General features: G+C 35.1%; 2 protein-coding genes and 1 pseudogene across 5 annotated transcripts; 2 read left to right on the forward strand and 1 right to left on the reverse strand.

The window, feature by feature from the left end:
* Positions 1–591: 591 nt before the first annotated feature.
* LOC146881992 (uncharacterized) lies at positions 592–3469 on the reverse strand. The gene is made up of 9 exons (XM_085668130.1): positions 3389–3469; positions 2674–3306; positions 2471–2596; positions 1903–2378; positions 1739–1823; positions 1563–1652; positions 971–1074; positions 796–886; positions 592–702 (listed from the first exon to the last, which is right to left on the reverse strand). Exons 1-9 carry the CDS (start codon positions 3467–3469, stop codon positions 592–594), a joined length of 1797 nt encoding a protein of 598 aa, XP_085524256.1.
* A 2646-nt stretch (positions 3470–6115) lies between these two features.
* Positions 6116–7699, forward strand: LOC114167203 (hydroquinone glucosyltransferase pseudogene; annotated as a pseudogene).
* A 3280-nt stretch (positions 7700–10979) lies between these two features.
* Positions 10980–23138, forward strand: LOC114167205 (hydroquinone glucosyltransferase-like). Of its 4 annotated transcripts, none has more exons than XR_014985431.1 (4): positions 10980–12256; positions 21573–21978; positions 22402–22858; positions 22953–23138. XR_014985431.1 is itself a non-coding variant. In XM_028052212.2 (3 exons), exons 1-2 carry the CDS (start codon positions 11245–11247, stop codon positions 21968–21970), a joined length of 1410 nt encoding a protein of 469 aa, XP_027908013.1. In that variant the 5' UTR covers positions 10980–11244; the 3' UTR covers positions 21971–21978; positions 22402–23138. The 4 variants fall into 4 exon arrangements, 2 of the variants coding, with proteins under 2 accessions (XP_027908013.1, XP_085524365.1); XR_014985430.1 differs by having other exon boundaries at positions 22992–23138; XM_028052212.2 differs by having other exon boundaries at positions 22402–23138.
* Positions 23139–27977: the final 4839 nt, after the last annotated feature.

Consider the following 27977-nt stretch of genomic DNA (forward strand, 5'->3'; position numbering starts at 1 on the left):
CATATTTTTATTCTAATGATTTCAGTTCAGGTTTTAAATACCCAATTTTAAAAGCATATTGAAATAAAAGCACTTCCTATGAAGGAGTTGATTTATGACATTGCATATCTGATTCAAAATGATATAACTTCAATTTACTAAAAATGAGCACGTCGAATTCAGTGTATAGTTGCTTTCATTAATTTAGTTAACTAAATTATTTATCTCTTTAGTGAGAACTTCCTTTTAAACAAAACAACATAATTAATTTTTACTCCATCACTTAACTAAGTTAAAGGTCATGTCAGTTTAATCATTGCACATAAAATAAATCATCAATTCAGAACAAGAGTGCAAACTACCTTGTTAAATGAACATCTTGTCATTTTAATCATTGTAAATGAAACGAACATTGTTTTCAATTCTGGACACACTATATTATTTATCAAACAACCCAATATTGACAAAGAAAGTTGCACTTCCATTTCACATGGCCACAAAATTACATTAATAATTGTTGTCAAATACATTTATAAATTTTGATGTCAATATTTAAAAGCATAATCAATCTACAAAATATTCAAAGGACCACTGCACAAAATATTCATAGTACTAATTCCTAATGTATGGTTGAAATCTTTGAAGAACAGTCTCTCTATGCAAATTTTCTGGGTCAAGCAACCATTCACAAATGTAATGTTGTCTCAAATGTTGCAGCTCCTCCTGTAATTCACAAAATAATCAGAAAATTCCTATTTAAATACCTTAATTTAAGGAAATGAAAGTTGAAGGCAACCAGTAGGTTTTCGTTCTTACACAAGAGTATGAAGGCATGTTTTTTCCATCAAATCTTTTAAGTCCATCCCACATCTGAAGATACTTTAAGACCAAAATGCCACAGTCATGCCTGGAATCACCAAAAATTAAATGTAATCAAATATACACAAATTTTTACAATGTCGTTGCCAATATAGAACATTGACGTCCATACAAATTTGGTTGATGAGGAAGGTCGTCAATGACTAGTTCAAATGTTGGTTTCATCTGGTTCTTATCATTCATCAGAAGCCAAAAAAGGTTCTCCACATTCTGCATCTAAAAAGATAAATATGTTACAATTCAATTATGCAAATTAAGTGACCAAACAGACTTACAATTATCCAAATGTTATAACATACTTACAACATGATTATCTATTTGTTTTTTGCGACGACAATTGTGGGGAAGAGAATCCAATATAATAAACTTCTTGCTGTGAAATTGGATAGCATAACACCACCAGTGTCCATCGTAAACCACTGGTGCAAATAACTAAATGGAACAACCATTAATTAAAAAATAAATTCAATTTTTTAAATTCATTACTTTATCACATGACATTGGATACTAACCAGATCAGCTCTTAAAATTTCTTGAATAGAACACAAATCAGGCGGAAGGTAATGCCTATAGTCGTCCACACGCCAGACACGTCTATTAATCTTTCTCTTGTTACAGTCGATGATCACCGCATTATGCAGCACAAAAAAATATTTAAATTATTTCAACTATGTAAATCACAAATATTAAAAACATATACTTACTGTATACAAAGGGCTGAAAATAACTCTATTTACTCTCTCAGTCTGACTTTTCTCTTTATACATGAAGTAACTTGTAGCAAACAAAACAGACTGCACATACCCAATTAATCATCATTATATTCCATTGATTTCAAAAAGTACATAAATCTGTAAAAAATTTAAGTGCCAGAGAATACCATGTTATCAATCCAACCCCGAGGACGAAAGCCATGGCACTCGTTGCTTCTTAATAATTGCCCTTTCACTTCAGCGTAAACAATGCTAACAAGTGAATTTAAACAACTCAGAATACATTCTATTCAATTTAACTATATTTGTATAAAGTAACTGAATTCCATACCTACAACTTCCATGAGCGGTCACATCCTTGTACAATTTACCCATATCAATCCTTGATTGGTCACACTCTTTTTGCGGTGAAGGGGAAACCTCAACTTTGTTACACTCTTCCTGCTGTTGTGGAGAACCATGAACTGAATTCAAAACATTAGCTTCAACAACACAATCCTGAGGTCCAGTCTTCTTCTGCTCAAATGGAGGACAATGATCTTCATTTAACACATTTGCTTCACCATCACAGGTGTCAGCTGCAGTCCTTCCAAGGTATTCAGAACGCATCTTTTTCAATTCTGCCTTCATCTCCTTAATTAGCATTTCATGCTTTTGTATTTTCTCTTCCAATTCCACTTCAGCTTTAGAACGACCACGAAATTCGTTGTCGTCGTCTTTTGCAGTGCCTTCATGCAAAACACTAAGTGCAGTTTGAACAATTGGGTTGTTATTGTCTTCATCACTTAGAGACCAATCAAAAACAACCTACACAAAAATTACTATATTTTCAAATAATTTAAACAAAAAAAAAAACAGAATTACATAACACTAAGTTAAAAAATCTCAATTTTGTATACCTTAGTCTTTTCAAAAAGGGACTCAATGTTAACTGTCCTAATCTTCACCAATGGCCAGTGCAAAATTCTTGGGAATTGATTTTCAGTTTGTACATCTTCTAACCCAAGTCGACGGGCAGCCCAAATCTATATAAATGAATAATCAATTAATATATCAAAATTCATAACAAAATTACAACACCACTATTGAAATTATTAATTACCTGTATAACTGCAACACAACCGGCTATGTTAAGGCTACTTGAATTTTGGTTTTCTAGTAGAACCTTACGTCCACGATTCATACCACCAATCAAAAAGGTATGAACAGAATCGGCCCAATTAAAGTCACTAAGGTTGTCCAGATTGTCTAAGATTTTGAAAGGCATATTGTTCACGGTCCTAGAAGTCCTAGGAAAATAAAAGACAGAGAAACAAAGTAACAAGTACAACCTACAAACACTTTGTACATCATCATCATCATCACTACTAACATAGTTCTTAATCTTCTTACTTATATCTCGGACCGAAATAGGTTTGTTCTCAAAAAGTGAACCTACTAACCCACTAACTTCACTATCAAATGGAACAGATTTACCAACCATAGTAAGACCTAAGCATATACAAACATCATATATTGATAAGCGAACTAAGTGCGGGCCAACACGAATGAATTCCCCATCTACAACCCACCGATTCAAAACTTCCCTAATCAAAGGGCAATTTATTTCCAACACCTTGTCCAGAGACAAACACCATCTAAATGGTGTTCCTTCAATCCGCTTACGGTGGGTTCCTTTGAGTACAGTGTTTACTTCAACAATGTATTTTGTATCACAACGATGCACGATCCTCACCTATAATACATGACAGTACAATTTAGTTAAACAATTAGTAAACATAATTTCATTTAAATGGTCCTAAGGGGTGAAAATTGACCTGGGCATCCTTCTCCATCTTCGTCTTCTTACCCTTATTCCATGAATGCGGAGAAGATTTCACTTCCATTTTCCCTGCCATATAACTAATTCAACTATTAATCAATTCTAATAACTAAGACCAAAATAGATAAGTAAGCACGAAAAAATGTTACATAATACTTTTAATTATCAATAATATTCATACTACTGAATTCATTCAAGTAAATTCATGGGATCAAAAACTTATAATCTAAAGTGAAAACCCACAAACACTAACAATTGAGATTTTGGATCAAAGTTAAAATTAGATTATCTTCTTTATAAAAGGTACTGCATTATCAATGACTAAATTAGATTAAGTACAAGGTACTTCATTATGAATGAATAAATAATAGTTTTGAACTAGTTCTATTTGGGAGAATTAAAATCAGTCTTTTCTTTTTCATTTAAAACTACATATACCAACTGATAGCATAAATATGGATTTCAATTGTCTGATGATTCATGAATTGGTATGATTTCCTATCACTGACAATGGTGTAAGGCTTACAACAACAGAAAATGAGTAAATTACTTGGTAGTCACAGCTCCTACTATTTATTCTATTACAGATTCGTGAACTGCATGAATTATGAAGGTATTAGGATAAGGATGCTAAGTCCAACAGTAAAATACTTCTCAACACAAATGCAGTCACCACAAATTCATAAGAAATCATCCCGTCAATATTACAATTAAATAACACACTACCAATCAAAACCTACATTCAACACAATGATTATCATGAAAATCTTAAAAAAGTAAGTGAACAGTGATATTAGAGAGACATTTTTGATCAAATCCACCATTATTAGACATACATTTTTCGAGGCCACACCAAAACGATACAACCACGACGTCAATGATTTGGGGAAAACAAAAAAATCATACCTTGAACCAAATGGAAGAATACCCTGCAAATGGAGAACACTGTCATGTTAAATCACCCCTTTCACTGGAAAACCCTAAACACTTACCATACACACAGCAGCACAAAGAAGTTACCTTTCCGTGTTTAGGGGCGGTGGATTTTCGAAGGAGACCACCAAAACGGTGGACTGCGCACGGACGGGGGACCTCGCAGGGACGGGGAACTTCGAAGGCTTGGTGGTCTTCGCAAGGACGGCGGACTTCGTCGTGGTGGTGGATTTTCGAAATGGAAGATGGACTTCGTGCCTGCGCTGTGGACTTCGAAGAGGTGTGGCAGTTCAGAGGTGCGATGGAGCGGTGGAGAACAAAAGTGTTGGTATGGAACCCGTGAAGTTTCTGCAAATGTCTGCGAAGTGAAACTTTTTCCCTCTTTTTTCAATTTCACAAAATGCCCGTTAGTTGACGGCAACACGTGAAAGGGGCACTTAAGTTCAGATTTCTTCACTCACGTGCCACTCCACTTCTTTCAATCAAAAAAAAATGAAAAATTTAATTCCACGTAAGGTAGTCAATTCGGTAGTCAAATTGGGTAGTAACTGTAACATTTTCCTTAATTAATAAGATAGATAGATGATGTACAATTTAAATACATATATCTAAGATAGCCAAAATATATATTTAAATAAGATCTTATGATTTTACATTGTATTCACAAGTAAGATCTCACACATTATTATAATATAATAATAGGATTGGCACAAACTAGGAACAAAATAACAAAATCATAACATTGTCTAAATCATCATTTTTTTTTTCAAATTGATGCACTATTATATATTCTTTATAAATTCAACTTAAACTAAAGTTAATGTAATTTAAAATTTACATGGTTATATGTGTTACGAGTCATACAACCATCTTTCAACTAATTACATGAAATATTAATATAATTAAAATTCATTTTTCAAATAAAAATTAATACAACTAACATCTAGCCCTAACTCATTACAAAACACTATTCAATTAAAATTTAATACAATTATAACTTTTTAATTTTACTGTCAGAAGACACAACATAATAACATTAAGATTTATTAATTATAACATTAGTATTTAATTCTCGTATGAAGAAACCTATTACATTAATATTTATTATTTTTTGTATTAAAAAAATTATAGTAATCTTGTTTACTTAGACTTTGTGATGAATTTAAAATTTTGTGATGACTTTATATTTCGATTCTAAAATAACCGAAACTTAAAGTAATTCAAAAATTTTAAAAATGTCATTTTTACTTTTAAATTTGTATGTCTAGAAAATAGGCTTTGATTTTAAAATAACCGAAGTTATAGGACTATGATTTTAAAAATGTTATTGTTTTATTAAAAGTTTCATATTTTTCTTGAAAACCAAGCATATATAGTGATTTATATAGTGATGTCTAATTAATTTTTTTAGCATAGTTTGCTGTCCAATTTTAATTTTATTATTGATTTTGCTGTTTTAGAGTATTTTAGCGATTCTAGATACTTTCTTTGCATTGTTTAAATAATCATTCAAACATGTTCCAACCACTAACACTTCCATTCAATTTAAAAATACAATAATAAAATATTATCTACTTATACGTTTTACACATACCACTGAAGGTGCAATAATTAATATAGTTGAAAACTCTACCATTCTTTTTCTAATATCACTATTCAGATTCAGATCCAAAATTACATTATTGTAATGTCAGCATTAAATCACTTTAACAAGCACAAATGCACATGCATGGAGTTGATAGAATCCCCGAAGTATCGGTGGCAGAGTTCTATTTAATGGTTCTTCTTTCTCATCAACACAAGCTACGAACAAAACCAAAGATTTCAATGGAGAAAACAACACACATAGCAGTTATTCCTGGTATAGGCTTCACCCATTTAGCTCCCATTCTTAATTTCTCCAAACGAATTGTTCAGCTTCACCCACATTTTCATGTCACCTGCATCATTCCCTCAATTGGCTCTCTCCCAAATGCCTCAAAAGCCATTCTTCAAACTCTTCCTCCTAACATCAACCCCATTTTGCTTCCACCGGTTAACCTCAATGACCAACCACAAGGGACTCGTCCACTAATCAAAATGCATCTCGCTATGACTCGCTCTATGCAATCTATTCATCACACTCTAAAGTCCATAACTTCAAACGCACCCATCGTCGCCATGATCATTGATTCTTTTGCCGGTGAAGCACTAGATTTCGCTCGGGAGTTCAACATCTTGTGCTACATGTACTTCCCTTGCTCAGTCACCACACTCTCCACGTACCTCTACATGCCAAAGTTGGATGAGGAAACAACATGTGAGTACAAAGATCTGCCACATCCTGTCCAAGTACCAGGTTGTGTTCCATTTCATGGTCGGGATCTATGTTGCGCAACACAAGACCGGAGTGCTCTCCCTTACAAACTCTTTCTACAACGTGTTAAATGTATTCCTCTTGTTGATGGAGTCTTTGTTAATAGCTTCTTGGAAATGGAAAAAGGTCCTCTAAGAGCATTGGAAGAGGAGGGTAAAGGGTACCCTCCGGTGTATCCTGTTGGACCAATTGTCGAAACTGGGACAACTTGTACAACTGGGTCGGAGTGTCTGACATGGTTGGACAAACAACAAGATGGTTCGGTTTTGTATGTTTGTTTTGGGAGTGGTGGAACACTCTCACAAGAGCAAATGAATGAGCTGGCACATGGCTTGGAATTGAGCAAGCACAAGTTCCTGTGGGTTGTGAGAGCACCAAGTGATGAAGCCAGTGCTGGTTATCTTGTTGGAGATAAAGATGCAGACCCATTAGAGTTCTTGCCAAGTGGGTTCTTGGAGAGAACAAAAGAACAAGGTATGGTTGTTCCTTCATGGGTACCCCAGATTGAAATCCTTAGGCATAGTTCAGTTGGTGGGTTTTTGAGTCACTGTGGGTGGAATTCAACCCTAGAGAGTATGGTGCATGGTGTGCCACTCATCACATGGCCACTGTTTGCAGAGCAGAGAATGAATGCGGTTGTGATGAGTGAGGGAGTGAAAGTGGGAGTGAGGCCAAGAGTGAGTGAAAATGGGTTGGTGGAAAGGGTGGAAATTGTGAAGGTGATAAAGTGTTTGATGGAAGAAGAAGAAGGAAGAGAAATGAGGAAGAGAATGAAAGAGTTGAAAGAAGATGCTGCTAATGCTATCAAAGAAGATGGATCTTCAACCAAAACCCTTTCTCAGATAGCATTCAAGTGGAAAAGTTTGGCCTGCGAAAACAGATTTTGCTGAATGCTTTAGGATCTTTGCTTTTTATGTTTAGTTTTGCTTTGTAATGAATGACACCGAGTTATGTGGATTCATGGCACCTGTACGATACTGTATTTATGTAGAATGATCATTTGTGTGATTAGGACTATGGTGGTTATTGAGTGGATTTTTCAATATCGAGTTTAGATTTAATTTAGATCAAAATGAATTGGATTTATAATTCAAATCTAGTTTTTCTAGTTAACTAGATTTGGATTAAAATTCACATCATTTTAATTAGATTAAATTCATTTGAATTTTTTTTAATCCAATTAAAACTAGATTTAATTCAATTTTAATTAAAATTGGATTATTAGGTCTATTAAATATATATGTTGACCAACTCGATTTGATACTTCGGCTTAGATTGTCTCAAACCGACCCTTCGACTTAAACAAATTCGACTTGACTTTTGGTTGGAAACTATAAGAGCCAACTTTCGGTCAAGACCGATTCAGGCCAACCTTTGACAAGGGTCGACTAAGGCCAACCTTCAATTGGGGCTAACTTTGGTAGACCTTCAGTTGAGGTCTACTTAAGCTAACCTTTGACCAGGACAAACTTAGTCGATCTTCGACCAAGCTAACTCAATCGACCTTCGGCTTGGCAGACTTTGTCGACCATTAGTTAACTTGACTCAGCCAATATGTGATTAGACCGACTAGGTCGAACTTCAGCCCACCATCGACCTAGGCCGACTTGGCTGACCTTCAGCCAGGATTGACTTAGCCGACCTTCAGCCAGCATTGGGCTTTATTGGAATTTCAATCTTCGAAAATATCTCCTCTTGAATAACAAACTTTATCAATATCTTCTTTTGCATATAACTTTAATAATCAAATTTTGTTGATATTCTTTTTATTTTCTTTGATATTTTCATTTATCTGTAGAATTTAAATATGTAAACCAAATACTCATCTTTTCCAATTTTATTAAATATGAAACCTAAAATATCTAAATAGATAATAATAAAATAACAAGATAAAAATAAACAAAAAATAAAATATGATAATGTCAATAATAAAAATACCCCAAACTTTAAACTTCTTCATGTCCCCTCATGAAAAGCTTAAACTATAAAGTAAGAAAACTCATGTCAACCCATCATAATATCATAAGAACAAACGACTTCTCAATCAATCTTAATCATGCAACAAAAGATAATTTTACTTGTGGCTTTAAAACTTAAGATAGAATGACATGATTATGTTTATTCACTTTAATCCTAAAAATAGTATAAGAGATAAAAACCAAACTATTGAATCAGAAAACTCACAAAAATTAGTGTTTCACTCTACACACAAGTGTTTATAAATGATCACTCATAATCAGTATGTTATAAAATCACTTCATCAACTTTTGTCCATCTAATTTACACAATTCAAACATTTGGTTAGATCAAAAGGTCTTTCAAAGATTGTAATAAGGCTTAGCTAGACGAAACATGGTTTCGCAAGAATTCAAAAACACTATTAAACCGAAGAGAACAACTAAATGTAAATAATTCATGGTATCCTCTCTACAAAATAATTTTCTCAAATTTTTCATATATTTCTCATAACACACCCCCTTTTTATCACATGTGATTTGTCTTTTTCTCTCTTTTTTCCTTTCTTTTTCCTAGGGTAGGGTTTTTACAAAAGCCTACATCAAACTTATTAAATCTCATACCCTACTAGGATATTTATACCCTACCACAAACTAATCTGATCTCATACATTTATCTTACTCAACATGTACTTGTTTTCTTTGGTTAACTTGTCGGACAAAATATATTTTCTTTAAAGACTATGAGTAAAAGAATGAAATAATTAAGCTCGAAAAAGGTAACAACAGACAATTAACATAGGGTTAATTATCTGGCTAAGTAGTTTAAACATATCAAACAAATGTCTTTATCATTTCTAACCAATTATGTGATTATATTAATAAGAATCATGCAAAAATCAATTTTGTGACAATAATTGTTTTCCTTACCTATTCTCAAGCTCACAACACTCATATAATTTCAATACTCAAATGTTTCCATAGTCAAATATCCAAAAATTTGGTCATACTCTCACACTGAACAAGGACTAACTAAATATAAACATATCAAACTATCTCAAAATCAATGTGTCACAAGTTATCTTATATAGGTATGTCAAAAAATTGCGTACCCATGGATATCCGTGGATAAAACTCTCAATGGATAGAAAATGGATATTGTGAATGGATACTCGTGAGTAACGAATACGGATATTTTTTAAAATTTGTATGTTAACAGGACGGGTTCGGGTATTATAGTATTTGTATCCGTAGATACCCGTACCCGCTATACTATAATTTAAATTAAAAAAATATTATTAAAATATTAACACATTGATTTTGAATGAGTTATTTTTTATCAATTGGTTTTAAAAAAATCTTCATTTCTTTGTAAACTGTCATTCAACATTATTTAAATGGACTATTTGGACTTTGTTTGAAATTTATGAATAGTATGTATAGTATTTTATTTGAATTTATGGTTAAAATATGTTGTTAAATATTTTATTTTATTATAAATACTCGTGGATACCCATAAATATCTGTGAATGTTTAAAAAGATGCAGGTACTCACATAACTGATACCTGCACGAATATGAAAATATGTATGCCGAGGATATTTATCCAACGAATAGAATACAAGAGAGTTACTACATATACCCTACCCGCTCCGTTGATATCATAATCTTAACTGTATGAAAATTATAAAACAAGAAAATTAAAAAAATTAGGACTATATTTAACAAAAAAAAAAAAAAATTGAACTTAAATAAAAATAGAAATCAAAGTATTTAAGTCTATATTTTATACTTCTTTTTAAATTCTTAGTAAACTAAGCGTCGGAAAGTATTTAAAGTATTTTGTAAATGAATTTTTTCTCAATTTCCTTAAAACTTTGAACTGTATGACCACGAGACAATCATAATGCATCTCGAAAACCTCATCCTTTATTATTTGTTAAATAATAATAACACTTACCAAACCTAACAAAATTACACAACACCAATTGTTAAAAAAACGTCATTTATTCTTTATAGATAATAACCCAAGATACAACTGATATAATAAACACAAACATTATAAATTCAAAACTTGTACCTGATACCAAAAAGTGCATTTTATTGGGTGATGAAAATTAGAATGTTTATTTGTTACATTCACCTTAAAATTTTCAAACTGCAATAATAAGATTTGATCAGCAAGTGCTATACAGGGACTATTAATTACTTTCGGTGCGATGACTCGTACATTAAAAATGTAGTATTCTTCTTTTAAATTCATTTATTCATATCCAAATCCATAATTTGAAAATTATATTGCTTTAAGAAACGCATTCAGGTGGAACTGACAAAGAGTGGCAGAGTTCTATTTAATAGTTAACAGAGTTTGTGCCAGAGAAAAGAAAAGGAAACTGTGTAAAAAGCTAAGAAGCCGAAAAAGTCCGAAAAGAGAAGTGCTGACAGAGAGAAGAATCTCTCAGAGGCAAAGGAACAAACAGTTGGCAACAACTGAGCGTAAGGCTTAAGCTGAGCGAATCGGGACTTGCAACAGCATCAGGCAAAAGAGAGATGGAGAGTTTATCGATAGTTATTATTTTTCATCGTTAGAAACCAAATCAAAGATTTCATGGAGAAAACAACACATATTGCAGTTATTCCTGGTATAGGCTTCACCCATTTAGTTCCCATTCTTAATTTCTCCAAACGACTAGTTCAGCTCCATCCACATTTCCATGTCACCTGCATCATTCCCTCAATTGGCTCTCTCCCAAATGCCTCAAAAGCCATTCTTCAAACTCTTCCTCCTAACATCAACCCCATTTTGCTTCCACCGGTTAACCTCAATGACCAACCACAAGGGACTCGTTCAGTAATCAAAATTCATCTCGCTATCACTCGCTCTATGCAATCTATTCATCACACACTGAAGTCCATAACTTCCAACACACCTATCGTCGCCATGATCATTGATTCTTTTGCCGGCGAAGCACTAGGTTTCGCTCCAGAGTTCAACATGTTGTGCTACATTTACTTCCCTTGCTCAGTCACCACACTCTCCACGTACCTCTACATGCCCAAGTTGGACGAGGAAGCATCATGTGAGTACAAAGATCTGCCTCATCCTATCCAAGTACCAGGTTGTCTTCCATTTCACGGTCGCGATCTGTGTACCCTAGCACGAGATCGGACTGGCCTCCCTCACGAACTCTTTCTACAACGTGTTAAACGTATCTCTCTCGTTGATGGAATCTTTGTTAATACCTTCTTGGAAATGGAAACGGATCCAATCAGAGCATTCACAGATGAGGAAAGGGGTTACCCTCCTTTGTATCCTGTTGGACCAATTGTTCAAACAGGGACAGCCACGGCTGATTCGACAACTGGGTTGGAGTGTCTGACATGGTTGGACAAACAACAAGATGGTTCGGTTCTGTATGTTTGTTTTGGGAGTGGTGGAACACTGTCGCAAGAGCAAATGAATGAGCTGGCACATGGTTTGGAATTGAGCAAGCACAAGTTCTTGTGGGTTGTGAGAGCACCAAGTGATAAAGCCGGTGCTGGTTATCTTGATGGAGAAAAAGATGTAGATCCATCCGAGTTCTTGCCAAGTGGGTTCTTGGAGAGGACAAAAGAACAAGGTATGGTTGTTGGGTTTTTTTCGATTGTAGGCAAATGGGATGGGTTTATTACGCATATGGGCAAATTTTTAAAAAATTACGGAAGTAGGCAAAACGTTTGGGGGGAGCACGTTTTCGTAAGAAGAAATCGTGTAGCCCCCAAACGTTTTTGTGGGTCAGCGTGGTCAGAGGGGAAATCGTGGGAGGGGTGAACGTTCTTGATGTTGTAATCGATTACCGTTTGTGGTAATCGATTACTGCATGTTGTAATCGTGCAGGGGTGTAACGTTTTTTAATCAGTAATCGATTACCGTAGTTTGTAATCGATTACTAAATGTGTTGCAGTTTTCTGGGTATTTTGTAATCGATTACTCACGTTGTGTAATCGATTACAAGCGAAATTTTTTGAAAAAAAAAACATTTCACTCGATAGGAAAACAATGATGTATAATGTAATCGAATATGAGAGTAAAAAATAGTGATATTAGTGAGAAAAAAAATGACTATCAATTAAAGTACTAACATAATAATATCAATGTCAAAGTGCATTAAAGAAATACAAAGTTTTTGAATGAAAATAAACATTTGAAATGCATCTAAGATGGAGGAAATTGGCGCCGCACATAAGCCATGTCTTCCTCAAGTTGTCCAACCCGAGCATCTATACTGTCAAATCTTGAACCAACAAAAGCCCGGAGATCGCAGATTTCATGGATAATATCATTAAGCATAGCAGCAGATGCATCCTGGGTAGGCTGAGGCGGTGGAGATGGTGTTCGGTCATCATGAATAGGTGCATTCTGCATATCACGTTTATGAATCCATTCACCATTTTGGTTTTTTACAAAACCAAAGGAATGAATCACTTCAGCACCAATTGGACCTGTTCTCCAATTAATCTCCTCAAATGGTTCATCATCTAGAGGAACATTAAACTTAATAAAAATGTCAGTAATATGATTAGCATATGGTAAAGGGGCATGGTCTTTTAATGCCTTTTTCATCCGATATCTAATCAGATGACCCCAGTTAAGCTGCCTTCCGGTCAGCATTGCCCACATTAAGATAATGTCTTCTTCAGTAGCTTGGGCAAGGTTAGTTGATCGGGGCACTAGGCATCGATATAAGATGTAGTGCAGGATACGTGTTTCCACTCTCATTTGCCCTGCCAGTATTCTTCCTCCAATATTTACATTGTCACGACAAATCACCATTTTTGCATTGTGACTTGAATAATCATCTCTCCATTCCTGAACCATGTTTCCCTCAAAACAGACCCCTTGAGTGCCCAATTGAGTGATACGATAAAACATATCTATATCCATCCTAATTTTGACATGCTTAACTTCACTAACAATAACCCCTTCCTCAGTAATTTGTAAGTTGGAATAAAATACCCTAACTAATTCCGGATAATAACGTTGACGATTAGTCAAAAAAGGTAATAATCCCAAGTTGTGGAGCATATCATAGCACTCAAAATTTTGCTCAGCAAGAAAATCATCAGGATATCTGGGTTCAAGAATATCTCTAGCAGAAAATTTTGAATTATACCTCTCGTATTGTGCTACGGAAGAGAAGAGTCTCTGTGGTTGTGAAGGTTCGATTATTTCTTCAGGTTCGTTGATGGCGGGACCACGGCGGCGGCGAGCACCAACTTGAGTCTTGCGTTTCCTTGATGATTCTGCCATTTGAGGGTGTTTTTGAAGATTTGAATCGGTGGGTTTTGTAGAGAATTGAAAATGAGAAAGATTGCAACAAACGGGATGTGATTTGGTGAAGATATGAAGGCAGAGTGATGAATTCACGGAGGAGAGAATGGAGGCGCGGCTGGGGTTTGTTTGATGCAGCGGCGGAGAGAGAAAATGTTGTTTTTATAGTGGAAGACGAGTCGTAATCGATTACAGGGTTTGTGTAATCGATTACGACGTTAAAAATAACATACCAGGGGCTCCTGAAAGATGTGTAATCGATTACAGGGTTATGTAATCGATTACGAAGGAAAAGAATCAGTTGCAGTGGTTCGTGGTAGAGTGGTAATCGATTACAGTGTTTGTGTAATCGATTACGAATGTAGAAATAAATTTTGCCAAATTCTCCTGTTAATCGATTACGAGGGGGGTTGTAATCGATTACGAAGTTATTGTTTGTGATTCAGGTTGTCCTGGTGCTTGCGTAATCGATTACAGCCTTTGGTAATCGATTACATTGAACAGATTTGGGTTTTGGTAATCGATTACGCTGGTATTACAAGTCCAAATTTTGGTAATTGTAATCGATTACACTTTAATTGTAATCGATTACCACACACTTTCATGATAACAATTTATTTTTTTAGCCTTTGTACTCCATTGATAAGAAACTTTAACATATTCCATTAATTAAAGAGAAATAAAATGCGAAATAAGTTGCACATAACTTCAAATGGAAAGCAAAAAAAAAAATAAAAAAACAATTTACGGCAACCATCTGTATCTTCTTCTTTCACGGTGATCCACAAACCATCCAGAATTGATATCTTGGTATTCTTCGGAAGGTGTTGGTGGCCTGATGTCTCTAGTTTGGATGAAAAGCTCGATATAGGAAGAGATGCGCGGTTTTTTGACAGATTGGTCTAGACTTTGTACGTGTGTCCAACGACTGATCATTTGTGAAACATCAAAGTCACATTTGATTTCCGCGGTGTCATGATATAGTCGCCTATTGCGTATTGTTGAAGGGCGACGATAGTCAATTTGCTTGACAACTCTACGGTCACCACACTCCACTAATTGAGTTACGGTTTGTAATAATTCATTGTAGGTGCAATTATGTGTGATGGAGAATGTTTTCGTGGAATCGGAACGAAACTCAAGACCAAAACCTAATCGACTCTCTATGATAGTAGCACCCCTTAAAGGTCCACCAAAATAAATAATAGTTGGTGAAGTTGGGAGAGCGTTTGAGGATGATGATGATGGGGTGTTTGTAGTTAATAGAGAAAGTATTTCTTCAGGTGATCTTGTGAAGGTCACGTACAATTCAATCATGGTGTTCAAAGGGAAAGAAGACTTACATTCCAACATTTGAAAAACATGTTCATCTGTCTTTATTTCAAATGCGTCATAGACAACATTTCCTTCAGAAGTCATTGTGGGTCGTCTGAAGTATAGGTTGTTAATGGTTGTGTGTGACTGGCTTGGAATGACTGCACAAACTCTTTGCTTCAGCATGTTGTATGTGCAGTTGTATGGAATGCGAACAATCTCTGGAGTCTGACATATGAACTTCACCCCATCGTCACAGAGTTTGATTTCACCGTTTGTGTATAAGGCAGCTATGTATGAATTGGAGAAATCCTGTGACTCTGTTATGCCAAACATTTCAGGGGAAAATTGTTCCATCTTTGGGTTTTGTATTAACAAAGAAAAAGAGGAAGGAGATGTGAAGCAATTGATGTGTTGAGAAGTTGAAACTTTGCATTTGATGTAGTGGGGGGATGTGGTTTTTATAAGCATAGTAGATCCACAATTATTGAGTGAATGAAGAAAGACAAAATGATAAAGGTTGAATTCATTACGTAGATATGGAATTGTCATATTGAAATAATACACATACAAAGTACAATATTGTCCCATAATGTTATAAGTTTATTTCACAACAACATTATTCAACGGTGGCTGCCTGTGCCACATGGTGGCCTTCGTGTCGGTCGTCGAGGTCGTCTCTCAGGTTGTGGGGGAGGAGGGGGTGACTGACTTTCGTCATCAGTATCTTCCACTTCCACAGATTCAGAACCTCCTTCTGACACATTAAATGGAATTTGAGGTCTGTAGTATGGTTGTGAAGATGAGGCACCTCGGTATGCAGATGGTGGAGTTAGTGCTGATGTCCCAAACATTTGTGATGGAACACCCCCATAGCTGGAAATGTGTGGGCCACCTGAACCACCATAACATTGCGCTGGACCTGATCCAAAGTTTGAAGGTGCTGGAAAAAAACCATATGAACTGGGAACCTGTTGAGATGACGATGGAGGATGCATTCTGTGATCCCAATTCCCAAATCCAGCAGATACATTTTGTGAGTGAAGGAGGCCGGAAAAGGATGTATCCGGACGAAACTGCTGATGTGAAGGCGGATTCTGATATTGCTTCGGCATGTCATACTAATACAAAATAAAAAAATCAATTTTATTATTTCAAATCAATTATAATTAAAACTTTAATTAACATGCAGGGAATGATAAATTGATTCTCACTTCATCATCGGATGATTGCGCATTAGCCGTGATATACCGGATGGTATGATTTATGTACCATTGCATGTAGGGCGAGTTATCACGCAGATGGCCGCTTTTGGTGAAAGGTTCGCCCTGAACAATGGAATTATGGCGATTATTCCATAGCATGATAAAGCGATGATGATATTGCCTCCAATTAATTTCCCCCTTCCTCGGAGATCAATTCGGTGAACCTCATCCAGGTTCATCGGGTCGGATGGAATGTTTTGTCGCCAACCAAACTGTCTAACTACCCGGTCAACTTGGTGAAATTCAACCGTCGCAAAACAAATAAGAGGAACCAATGCCCGACTAATTGGAGAAACATTTATTATTATCATGCGATTAACATGTGGCTGTCGATATGGTGTCCATAAAAACTGCAAAAATTAGTGTTAATAATTTGAAAAGATAAAACTTAGGGAAATTCAAGGAACAAAATACTAAAGCATGGATTGATAATAAACCTCCTTTGGTTGAATTTGATCAAATTTTTTCCGGAAGCCAACCACAGTTGTTTGGTCATGGAACACAGAACGTGTTTGCCGACACCATCTCACACTTAAGGGAAACGCAAGCCCAGCCACAATCTCGTCCTCCGTGACTGCTTGTATTTCTGGAGAGATGCATGTAAATCTCTCCCATGCCCAACACTGGAGCAATAACATGCATCCACCAATGTTGTCTTGATGGAATTTTGTGCTGTGATCCAGTGCACGATAGAGGCATGCCAATACTGCGGAACCCCAACTAAAATTTGAAATATGCTCCAAATCTCCTAACAATGGCAAGAACATAAAATGCACGAGACTGGCTGATGTATCAGGCATCAACATGCTGCCAATCAAAATGAGGATGTGTGCTCGTGCATACTGTCCAACTATAGCCAGTGTTGCGTCATCCGGTAATTCTCGGAATCTGCTATTCAGCCATGATAGCTTTATTTGGTTCCCTGTAAACATATTTTCGGGAGGAATATCCCCCAATAAATCTTGACACAGTTGTAGTAGGTTTCCTGAAGTTCCACCGGTGACAGGTTCACCATCAATTGGCATCCCCAGTTGTAGTGAAACATCTTCCAGGGTAACAGTTGTTTCTCCGAGTGGCATGTGGAAGTTGTGAGTTTCAGTCCTCCACCTTTCACATAATGCTGTTACCATTAGGTGGTTAATTTCCATATTACTCACTTTCAGAACGTGACCAAAACCAGCTGCATCAATTACCATTCTAACCATAGGGTCAATAAGATCAGTATGTTTTAGTATCCAGATAGAATGGCGTCGTGGTCGGAGGACCCTCTCGTTTCCTTCCCAAATGTGGTTGGTGATGTGATTGTCTTGATGACGCAACACGGAAAAGTTAACTGGGAGGTTGTTGTTCTGAGCCATAATAAACTACATCAAAGTTTATGCAAATATTAACAGAATATCATTTGAACTTAATCACTAACAAAACAAACAAAAAACAAATTATCATAAAATTTTCCAAACCTGTTAGGTTAATGGAGGACAAATAAATTTTTCTATGCTGCAAATCCAACAACTACGGGAAGCAAATTGAGTTTTCAGTGATGTGAATGTTGCACCTCTTATGGATACTTAAACTACTTCACAACACTATTCACTCACATGCCTTACTTCTCATTTTTCTCTCTCTCACGTACTCCACCACATGTCTAAAAAATAGGACACTATTTTCCTATACCTCCATGCACACCACCACATGGCTCCTTATGTTTGCCACTCAAACCTTCTCTTAAATAATAATCACTTTTTCAGAGAATCTCATACTATTTCTTATATTTGCAGGTGGCAGAGACATTTCCAATCAAACCATTATTGTCAATACTATCAAAACAGGATGCATTATTTTCAATAGTAATGTGCAGAAACGTGATTGATTTAATTTGACCACAGAAGCGTGAAATTGTAATAGTATGATGGCAGGTGCAGTCCAGGAATAACGCAGAATCGAATAAATGTAAGAACAAAACGTGCTGGGAGGGCACGTTCTCTAATTAGAAAACGTATTGGGGGGGCACGATTTTAAAACAGAAAGTGTATTGGGGGGGCACGATTTTAAAACAGAAAGTGTGTGGGGGGGCACGTTTTCTAGTAGAAAACGTGTGGGGGGTGCACGTTTTCTAGTAGAAAACGTGTGGGGGGTGCACGTTTTCTTAAAAAATTATTTTTTTTTACTTTTCACACCCCCTGACCCCTCCTTTTGCACACCAACCCACTCCAATTCATTGTAGTTACTAAAACGCCTATATAATCAACCACACTACCATTGTTTCTCTTATCAAAAGTTCTCTGCATACAAGCTTCACATCTGCAATTTTCTGATCTATTTTTGGATCTAAAAAATTCCGGTGTAACCTTCCATACCAACCTGTTCAGAATGAGTTCGTGGAATTATGGAGGATCTTCTTCGTCTAATCCAATTGATGACGAACCTATCATTCCAGACATTGTCGAAGACTTTACTTCCGATGATTTTGAGGAAGACAATGCAGACAATCAAGAAATTGTCCCAATTCCTCCTATGGATTACAATCCCTATGGGGAAGTCCAACTAGAAGAAGCCATGCAATTCGATTCTAAAGAAGCAACGGTGTCTGCCATCAAACATTATCACATCACTAATGGATACAGCTTCAATGTGGTAGAATCAAAACCGCATCTTTATGTTGCACGATGCATCCATTACAACAATGGATGTCAATGGCGTCTGAGGGCCAGTTATAGTAAAATCCGACATCATTGGGAAATCAAGTCCATTGATGGTACACATACGTGTTTCTCTACAATAATGTCACAAGATCACTGCAACCTAGATTCCACCCAAATTGCTTCAATTGTTTTTCATTTGGTCCGCACAAATCCAAGCATTCGCATCAAAAGCTTGGTCGCTGACATCAAAAGTCGTTACGGATACACAGTCACATATAGAAGAGCATGGATTGCGAAGGAGAAAGCAATAACAATGGAGTACGGTGATTGGGACCAATCTTATAATGAAGTTCCCAGATGGTTACTAGCTGCCCAGCAAACCAATCCTGGGACAATTTTTCAACTTTCCGGTCCTCCAGTTAATATTGATGCTGAGGATGGAAGTTCCACATACATTATGGAATGTTGCTTCTGGGCATTTGGACCTTGCATTGAAGGTTTTAAGTATTGTAAACCTGTTGTTCAAGTGGATGGAACCTTTTTAACAGGCAGATATCATGCCACCTTGCTTACTGCAATTGCTCAGGATGGAAATAGAAACATATTTCCTTTGGCATTTGCAATAGTAGAAGGTGAGACAAATGAGGCATTGATTTGGTTTTTTCAACTACTGCGAGAGCATGTAACTCCTCAGCCAAATCTCTGCCTAATTACTGATAGAGGCAAGGGAATTTTGTCAGCCCTACGATCGGAAGAAGTTGACTGGGAATCAGACAATCTTCACTCTGTCTACTGCATACGTCATCTGGGTTCCAACTTCAACAATCGCTTCAAAAATGTCGATCTCAAGAAACAATTCATTAACTTGGGTAAGAAGTTTTCCTAACTTTAAATTCCAGATGCACAAAATATTTCCCATACATAATACTTTTTCATTTCATTTTATATTTCTTTTTCACAGCTTATGAAGTCAAACAACCTATCGTGCAAGCAAAACTTTCAGCTATGAGGTCCCAATACCCACAAGCAGTAGCTTGGATTGATAAAATCCCCTTACATAAGTGGTCTCAGGCTTATGATGGGGAGCGCAGGTACACGCACATGACAACAAACTTGGCGGAGTGCATGAACTCTGTGCTAAAGGGGGCTCGCTCATTACCTATCTGTGCACTTTTGAAAATTACATTTCAAAACATAAATGCCTGGTTTGTTGAACGCGGCTTAAAGGCAGACTCTATGTTAAGAGCTGGACATCAATATCCAGAAGATGTCACAACCTTGCTCCAACAAAATCAACAGAAATCTGCATATTGTCATGTTCAACGCTACGATCGAGATAATTCAGAATTCGAGGTGCAAGAGATATCGAGCCCCCATTGCTATCGGCCAAAACCAATCTCATTCACTGTCAGATTAAACGATTGGTGGTGTGATTGTGGTCACTTCCAAGCTAGTCGATTACCCTGTCAGCACGTCATAGCTGTTTGTTCTTTTGGTCACATGCCACTTTCAAATTTTATCGATCCAGTTTACACCCTTGATAACATAAATAAGGCTTATCAAGTCCAATTCCACCCCCTGCGAAATGAGGACTATTGGTCAACATATACAGGTCCTAATTTAATCCAGACCCCCAAACTAGGCGTAAGGCTTCCGGACGACCTCCAAGGACTAGGATCCATAACGAAATGGATCAACCCGTTACGGATAAGCCAAAAAAATGCTCTTATTGTCGCACTGAGGGTCATCATAGGGGACAATGTCCATTTCGTCAATAAGTTGTACATTTTTTATTTCAATTAATTTAATTTTCAATGTTTTTTTCTTCTTTCTACAATGTCAAAACTAAGACAATTTTCTATGAACATTAATATTTCTTTTATGGACCAACAAAACTTTATCAAACGAGAACAAATTATTATGCTCGCCTATGTATCCAATTCAAATTTAACAACTTTGTTTTTCAAAATTTGCAATGTAATCGATTACAATACCATTGTAATCGATTACACTTCACTCCAACAAATGCATTAACCATGTAATCGATTACACTTCGTCTGTAATCGATTACAGTACACCCAGAAAACTGAAACACATACAGTAATCGATTACAGTTTGGTGTAATCGATTACTCATCTAAAATCGTGCTCCCCCCCAACGATTTCCTTTAAATGTCGTTCCCCCCCCACACGTTTTTCTTTAAATCTCGTCCACACCCCCCCCCCCCCCCCCCCCACGATTTCCCCTCTGACCACGTTGACCCACAAAAACGTTTAGGGGCTACACGATTTCTTCTTACGAAAACGTGCACCCCCCAAACGTTTTGCCTACTTCCGTAATTTTTTAAAAATTTGCCCATATGCGTAATAAACCCATCCCATTTGCCTACAAACCAAAGAACAAGGTATGGTTGTTCCTTCATGGGCACCCCAGATTGAGATCCTAGGGCATGGTTCAGTTGGTGGGTTTTTGAGTCACTGTGGGTGGAATTCGACGCTGGAGAGTGTGGTGCATGGTCTGCCACTCATCACGTGGCCACTGTTTGCAGAGCAGAGAATGAATGCGGTTGTGATGAGTGAGGGTTTGAAAGTGGGAGTGAGGGCAAGAGTGAGTGAAAATGGGTTGGTGGAAAGGGTGGAAATTGTTGAGAAGATAAAGTGTTTGATGGAAGAAGAAGAAGGAAGAGAAATGAGGAAGAGAGTGAAGGAGTTGAAAGAAGCTGCCACAAATGCTCTCAAACCAGATGGGGCTTCAACAAAAACCCTTTCTCAGTTAGCAATCAAGTGGAAAAATTTGGCATGAGAAAACAGGTTTTGCTGAATGTTTTTGGATCCTTGCTTTATTACTTTTTCTGTTTGATTTTTCTTTGTAATGACACCAATAATTCTGTGGATTCATGGCACGTGTGTATGATATTGTTTGTAGCGTAAAATGATCATTTGTGTAAAATGTATGAGTTTTTGAGATGGTTTCTTAAATATAAAGTTGTGTAATGAGAGTTGAAACTTCAAAACGAATAATACGTTTAACTGTGAATGTAGACATAATTGAGGTCGAAATAAAAATAAAAATAATAAAATTTAAGGAGTCTTTGGTGATATTGATTATGCGAAAATGATATTCGAACATAAAATTCGAACTCATTTTTGACATGGGTGATGTGGCACCCTTTTTTTCTTTTATTTTTACTTCTTTTAAATGAAACTGAACCCATGATCACGTGTGCGCGGAAGTTTTGTGCAGTAAATTCTTTTTGGCAAGAGTAAAGCAGACGTGGAGAGAGAAAGTAAGAGAAAATGTTGTAGAGTGTTCGTGAGACAGGGAGAGAGAAAGTCGGAGGAAGTGGAGACAGGAAGTCGGAGGAGAGGTGGAAACAATGTCGGAGGAAAGGCGGCGATGGCGTGAGCAACTCGAAGGAAAGGCGGAGACAGCGTGATCAAGTGTATGGAAAGGTGAAGACAGCGTGAGGACGTTGGCGGAACGGCCGAGAGAGACTGAGATAGTCGGAGTCGGAGGAAGTCGAGAGAAAGAAGTTGTGGTGTTACAGAAGTGAGGCGGGAGGCGGTCACCGTGAGAGGACACACCTGCGACAGCGACAATAGTGGAGGGGATCGAATCCAGTGGAAGCGAGTCGACGGCAACGACAACCATTCCACCGGAAGCCGTTCCGCAACACCGTTTTAGTGTAAGGTTCGTGTTTTTTTGTTCACCATTCGAAAAGTTTAAATCTTTGGGGGAAAAACGTTTTATTTATTTTCGAGTTTGGTGCAACATTGTTTGACAGAGTCGTTGGTGTTGTTTGCATTGTGGTGTGGTTTTGTAGTGAGGGAGGGAGACAGATTGGTGTTTGAGGTAGACCATGTTCAAAAACAACCTATAGTTGAGGTTTACATTAATGGGTGCTACTGTGATGTTGCAAAGTCCATAGATTTAGTATGATGTTATTACATCCAGACAGATGTTTGTTCAAGTCTTCTGTGTTTTTATGTTTTCCTTCAAAAAATATAAATAAATTGTGTCATTTTGTTACTTTTTGGTAACTTCGGACTTCGGCCTCATTTATTTAATTAAGATGTGTTTCATGTTTGAATGTGCGAATACTAGTGAATTATTACATACTAATATGAGCAATACATTAGGTGCAACATCATTAGGTGCAACATCATTAGGATGTGGGCAATCATGAATTAAGAAGAAACAAAAAATAACAACAGTACCACAAATTATGTCCCAACTGAGGTGTCAAGAATAAGTTCATGTGGAGTGGTGATGAATATTTTGGTTTTCGTTTCCCAGTGTTTGTGTTCTCAAGCAATGAACACTCTGAAACTAATGAAATTTTATTTGCTGGTCAGAAAGATGATCTTTAAAGGGGTCTTTAAACTTTCAATTACGTTACAAAGTGGGGAGTAAAAGTACCCCAAACGGGGAGTGTTGTTATATATTTTGGTTCACTGTACCAGTTTTAATAACCATGTTAAATTTCTAAATTTTGTTAAGCAATTAAATTTTATTTTTAATTAGGACCAATTCAAATTTAGAATAACAGTTTTAATAACATTTAATTTTTGGAAGGAAATTAAATGTTCTTTAAACTTTCAATAACGTTACAAAGTGGGGAGTAAAAGTACCCCCAAATGGGGAGTGTTGTTATATATTCTGGTTCACAGTACTAGTTTTAACAACCATGTTAAATTTCTAAATTTTGTTAAGGAATTAAATTTTATTTTTTATTATCACCAATTAAAATTTAGAATAAAAGTTTTAATAACATTTAATTTTTGGAAGGAAATTAAATGTTCTTTAAACTTTCAATAACGTTACAAAGTGGGGAGTAAAAGTACCCCCAAATGGGGAGTGTTGTTATATATTCTGGTTCACAGTACTAGTTTTAACAACCATGTTAAATTTCTAAATTTTGTTAAGGAATTAAATTTTATTTTTTATTATCACCAATTAAAATTTAGAATAAAATTTTTAATAACATTTAATTTTTGGAAGGAAATTAAATGTTCTTTAAACTTTCAATTACGTTACAAAGTGGGGAGTAAAAGTACCCCAAATGGGGAGTGCTGTTATATATTCTGGTTCACAGTACTAGTTTTAACAACCATGTTAAATTTCTAAATTTTGTTAAGGAATTAAATTTTATTTTTTATTATGACCAATTAAAATTTAGAATAATAGTTTTAATAACATTTAATTTTTGGAAGGAAATTAAATGTTCTTTAAACTTTCAATAACGTTACAAAGTGGGGAGTAAAAGTGCCCCAAATGGGTGGGGAGTGCTGTTATATATTCTGGTTCACAGTACTAGTTTTAATAACCATGTTAAATTTCTAAATTTTGTAAAACAATTAAATTTTTTATTTTATTATGACCAATCCAAAATTTGAAAAAAAGTTTTAATAACAACTTTTATTTTTTGTACGAAATAAAATGTTCTTTAAAGTATCAATAACGTTATCAACTGGGGAGTACAACTACCCCAATTGGGGAGTGCTGTTATATATTCTTGTTCATAGTATCAGTTTTAATAACCCTGTTAAATTTCTAAATTTTGTTAAGCAATTAAATTTTATTTTTAATTAGGACCAATTCAAATTTAGAATAACAGTTTTAATAACATTTAATTTTTGGAAGAAAATTAAATGTTCTTTAAACTTTCAATAACGTTACAAAGTGAGGAGTAAAAGTACCCCAAATGGGGAGTGCTGTTATATATTCTGGTTCACAGTACCAGATTTAACAATCATGTTAAATTTCTAAATTTTGTTAAGGAATTAAATTTTATTTTTTATTATCACCAATTAAAATTTAGAATAATAGTTTTAATAACATTTAATTTTTGGAAGGAAATTAAATGTTCTTTAAACTTTTAATTACGTTACAAAGTGGGGAGTACCCCAAATGGGGAGTGCTGTTATATATTCTGGTGCACAGTACCAGTTTTAACAATTATGTTAAATTACTAAATTTTGTTAAGGAATTAAATTTTATTTTTTATTATCACCAATTAAAATTTAGAATAACAGATTTAATATCATTTAATTTTTGGAAGGAAATTAAATGTTCTTTAAACTTTCAATTACGTTACAAAGTGGGGAGTACCTCAAATGGGGAGTGCTGTTATATGTTATATATTCTGGTTCACAGTACCAGTTTTAACAACCATGTTAAATTTCTAAATTTTGTTAAGGAATTAAATTTTATATTTTATTATCACCAATTAAAATTTAGAATAATAGTTTTAATGACATTTAATTTTTGGAAGGAAATTAAATGTTCTTTAAACTTTCAATAACGTTACAAAGTGGGGAGTATAAGTGACCCAAATGGGGAGTGCTGTTATATATTCTGGTTCACAGCACCAGTTTTAATAACCCTATTAAATTTCTAAATTTTATAAAGCAATTAAAAATTTTTTTTATTATGACCAATCCAAAATTCGAAAAACAGTTTTAATAACAACTTTTATTTTTTGCACGAATTAAATGTTCTTTAAAGTATCAATAACGTTATGAACTGGGGAGTACAACTACCCCAATTGGGGAGTGCTGTTATATATTCTTGTTCACAGTACCAGTTTTAATAACCCTGTTAAATTTCTAAATTTTGTTTAGCAATTAAATTTTATTTTTAATTAGGACCAATTCAAATTTAGAATAACAGTTTTAATAACATTTAATTTTTGGAAGGAAATTAAATGTTCTTTAAACTTTCAATAACGTTACAAAGTGAGGAGTAAAAGTACCCAAATGGGGAGTGCTGTTATATATTCTGGTTCACAGTACCAGTTTTAACAATCATGTTAAATTTCTAAATTTTGTTAAGGAATTAAATTTTATTTTTTATTATCACCAATTAAAATTTAGAATAACAGATTTAATAACATTTAATTTTTGGAAGGAAATTAAATGTTCTTTAAACTTTCAATTACGTTACAAAGTGGGGAGTACCCCAAATGGGGAGTGCTGTCATATATTCTGGTTCACAGTACCAGTCTTAACAACCATGTTAAATTTCTAAATTTTGTTAAGAAATTAAATTTTATATTTTATTATCACCAATTAAAATTTAGAATAATAATTTTAATGTCATTTAATTTTTGGAAGAAAATTAAATGTTCTTTAAACTTTCAATAACATTACAAAGTGGGGGGTAAAAGTGCCCCAAATGGGGAGTGCTGTTATATATTCTGGTTCACAGCACCAGTTTTAATAACCCTGTTAAATTTCTAAATTTTGTAAAGCAATTAAATTTTTTATTTTATTATGACCAATCCAAAATTTGAAAAACAGTTTTAATAACAACTTTTATTTTTTGTACGAAATAAAATGTTCTTTAAAGTATCAATAACGTTATCAACTGGGGAGTACAACTACCCTAATTGGGGAGTGCTGTTATATATTATGGTTCACAGTACCAGTTTTAATAAACCTGTTAAATTTCTAAATATTGTTAAGCAATTAAATTTTATTTTTAATTAGGACCAATTCAAATTTAGAATAACAGTTTTAATAACATTTAATATTTGGAAGGAAATTAAATGTTCTTTAAACTTTCAATAACGTTACAAAGTGAGGAGTAGAAGTGCCCCAAATGGGGAGTGATGTTATATAGTCTGGTTCACAGTACCAGTTTTAATAACTCTGTTAAATTTCTTAATTTTTGTAAAGCAATTAAATTTTATTTTTAATTAGGACCAATTCAAATTTAGAATAACATTTTTAATAACATTTAATTTTTGAATGGAAATTAAATGTTCTTTAAACTTTCAATAACGTTACAAAGAGTGGATAGTAAAAGTGCCCCAAATGGGGAGTGCTGTTATATATTCTGGTTCACAGTACCAGTTTTAATAACCCTGTTAAGTTTCTAAATTTTGTAAAGCAATTAAATTTTTTAGTTTATTATGACTAATCCAAAATTCGAAAAACAGTTAAATGTTTTTTAAAGCAATTAAATGTTCTTTAAGGTATGAATAACGTTATCAACTGGGGAGTACAACTACCCCAATTGGGGAGTGCTGTTATATATTCTGGTTACCGGTACCACTTTTTATAACCATCTTAAATTTCAACATTTTGGTCAACAGCCACAATCTGCTTAAGCAATGACAAATACGTGTCAACCACAAACTGGTCAAACTGAACTTCATGCAATTGAAATTACAAAATTTCATAAATGGGTCAAAACCGGGGACTACAAAACAATTTTCTGGGGACTTACGTTCAACATTGTGGTTCACAGCCCCATCTTGCGTAAGCAAGGACAAATACATGCCACAAAATGCTCAAAGCCAACTTCATATGGTTGATATTTGCTGGCCTCCAAAATATAATTCCCCAGTACATTCAGTGAGGACTTCTATTACATATTTTTTATCTCACAGCAAAATGGGGAGTGAAGGGAAATTAAGTGGGGTGTTGTGTTAAATAATTTGGTTCTACCACCCACAACAAACAAATAAATATTACTGCTGCGTAAAATAAATGCCAAACATCTAAAAACCTGCAACATACATTTTCAAAACAAAACAAAAACACATAACAGAATCATGGACAAACTTTGTCCTGTAAAATCAATCCATAACAAACATTCATAAATAACTCAAAATAAAATTGCAATGGTGTTTTCAAATTAACAAAATCAACCAATTTGCAGTGATTTCAACTTCTTCTTTCCATAAACAGAATATGGTGTTTTTGTGGCAACGCTCTTGAACCGCATCCGAGGTCGGGCCTTCATACGGTCATACATAAGAGGTTATTAAAAAAATCAACGATTAACAAATACATTAAGGCCA

This window comes from Vigna unguiculata, chromosome 10 (genome assembly GCF_037176805.1).
Source record: "Vigna unguiculata cultivar grain cowpea cultivar isolate G323 ecotype 2 chromosome 10, ASM3717680v1, whole genome shotgun sequence".
Taxonomy (NCBI): Eukaryota; Viridiplantae; Streptophyta; class Magnoliopsida; order Fabales; family Fabaceae; genus Vigna; species Vigna unguiculata.

What these genes read in the sequence shown, in the direction of transcription:
- LOC146881992 (XM_085668130.1), bottom strand. Translation starts at nt 3,469, where the DNA reads ATGGCAGGGAAAATGGAAGTGAAATCTTCTCCGCATTCATGGAATAAG. An exon ending in ACCGCTCATGGAAGTTGTAG is followed by an intron (nt 1,824 to 1,902) that starts GTATGGAATTCA and finishes TTCACTTGTTAG; the next exon opens with CATTGTTTACGCTGAAGTGA. An exon ending in ACATGCCTTCATACTCTTGT is followed by an intron (nt 703 to 795) that starts GTAAGAACGAAA and finishes TGTGAATTACAG; the next exon opens with GAGGAGCTGCAACATTTGAG.
- LOC114167205 (XM_028052212.2), top strand. Translation starts at nt 11,245, where the DNA reads ATGGAGAAAACAACACATATTGCAGTTATTCCTGGTATAGGCTTCACC. An exon ending in GGAGAGGACAAAAGAACAAG is followed by an intron (nt 12,257 to 21,572) that starts GTATGGTTGTTG and finishes CCAAAGAACAAG; the next exon opens with GTATGGTTGTTCCTTCATGG.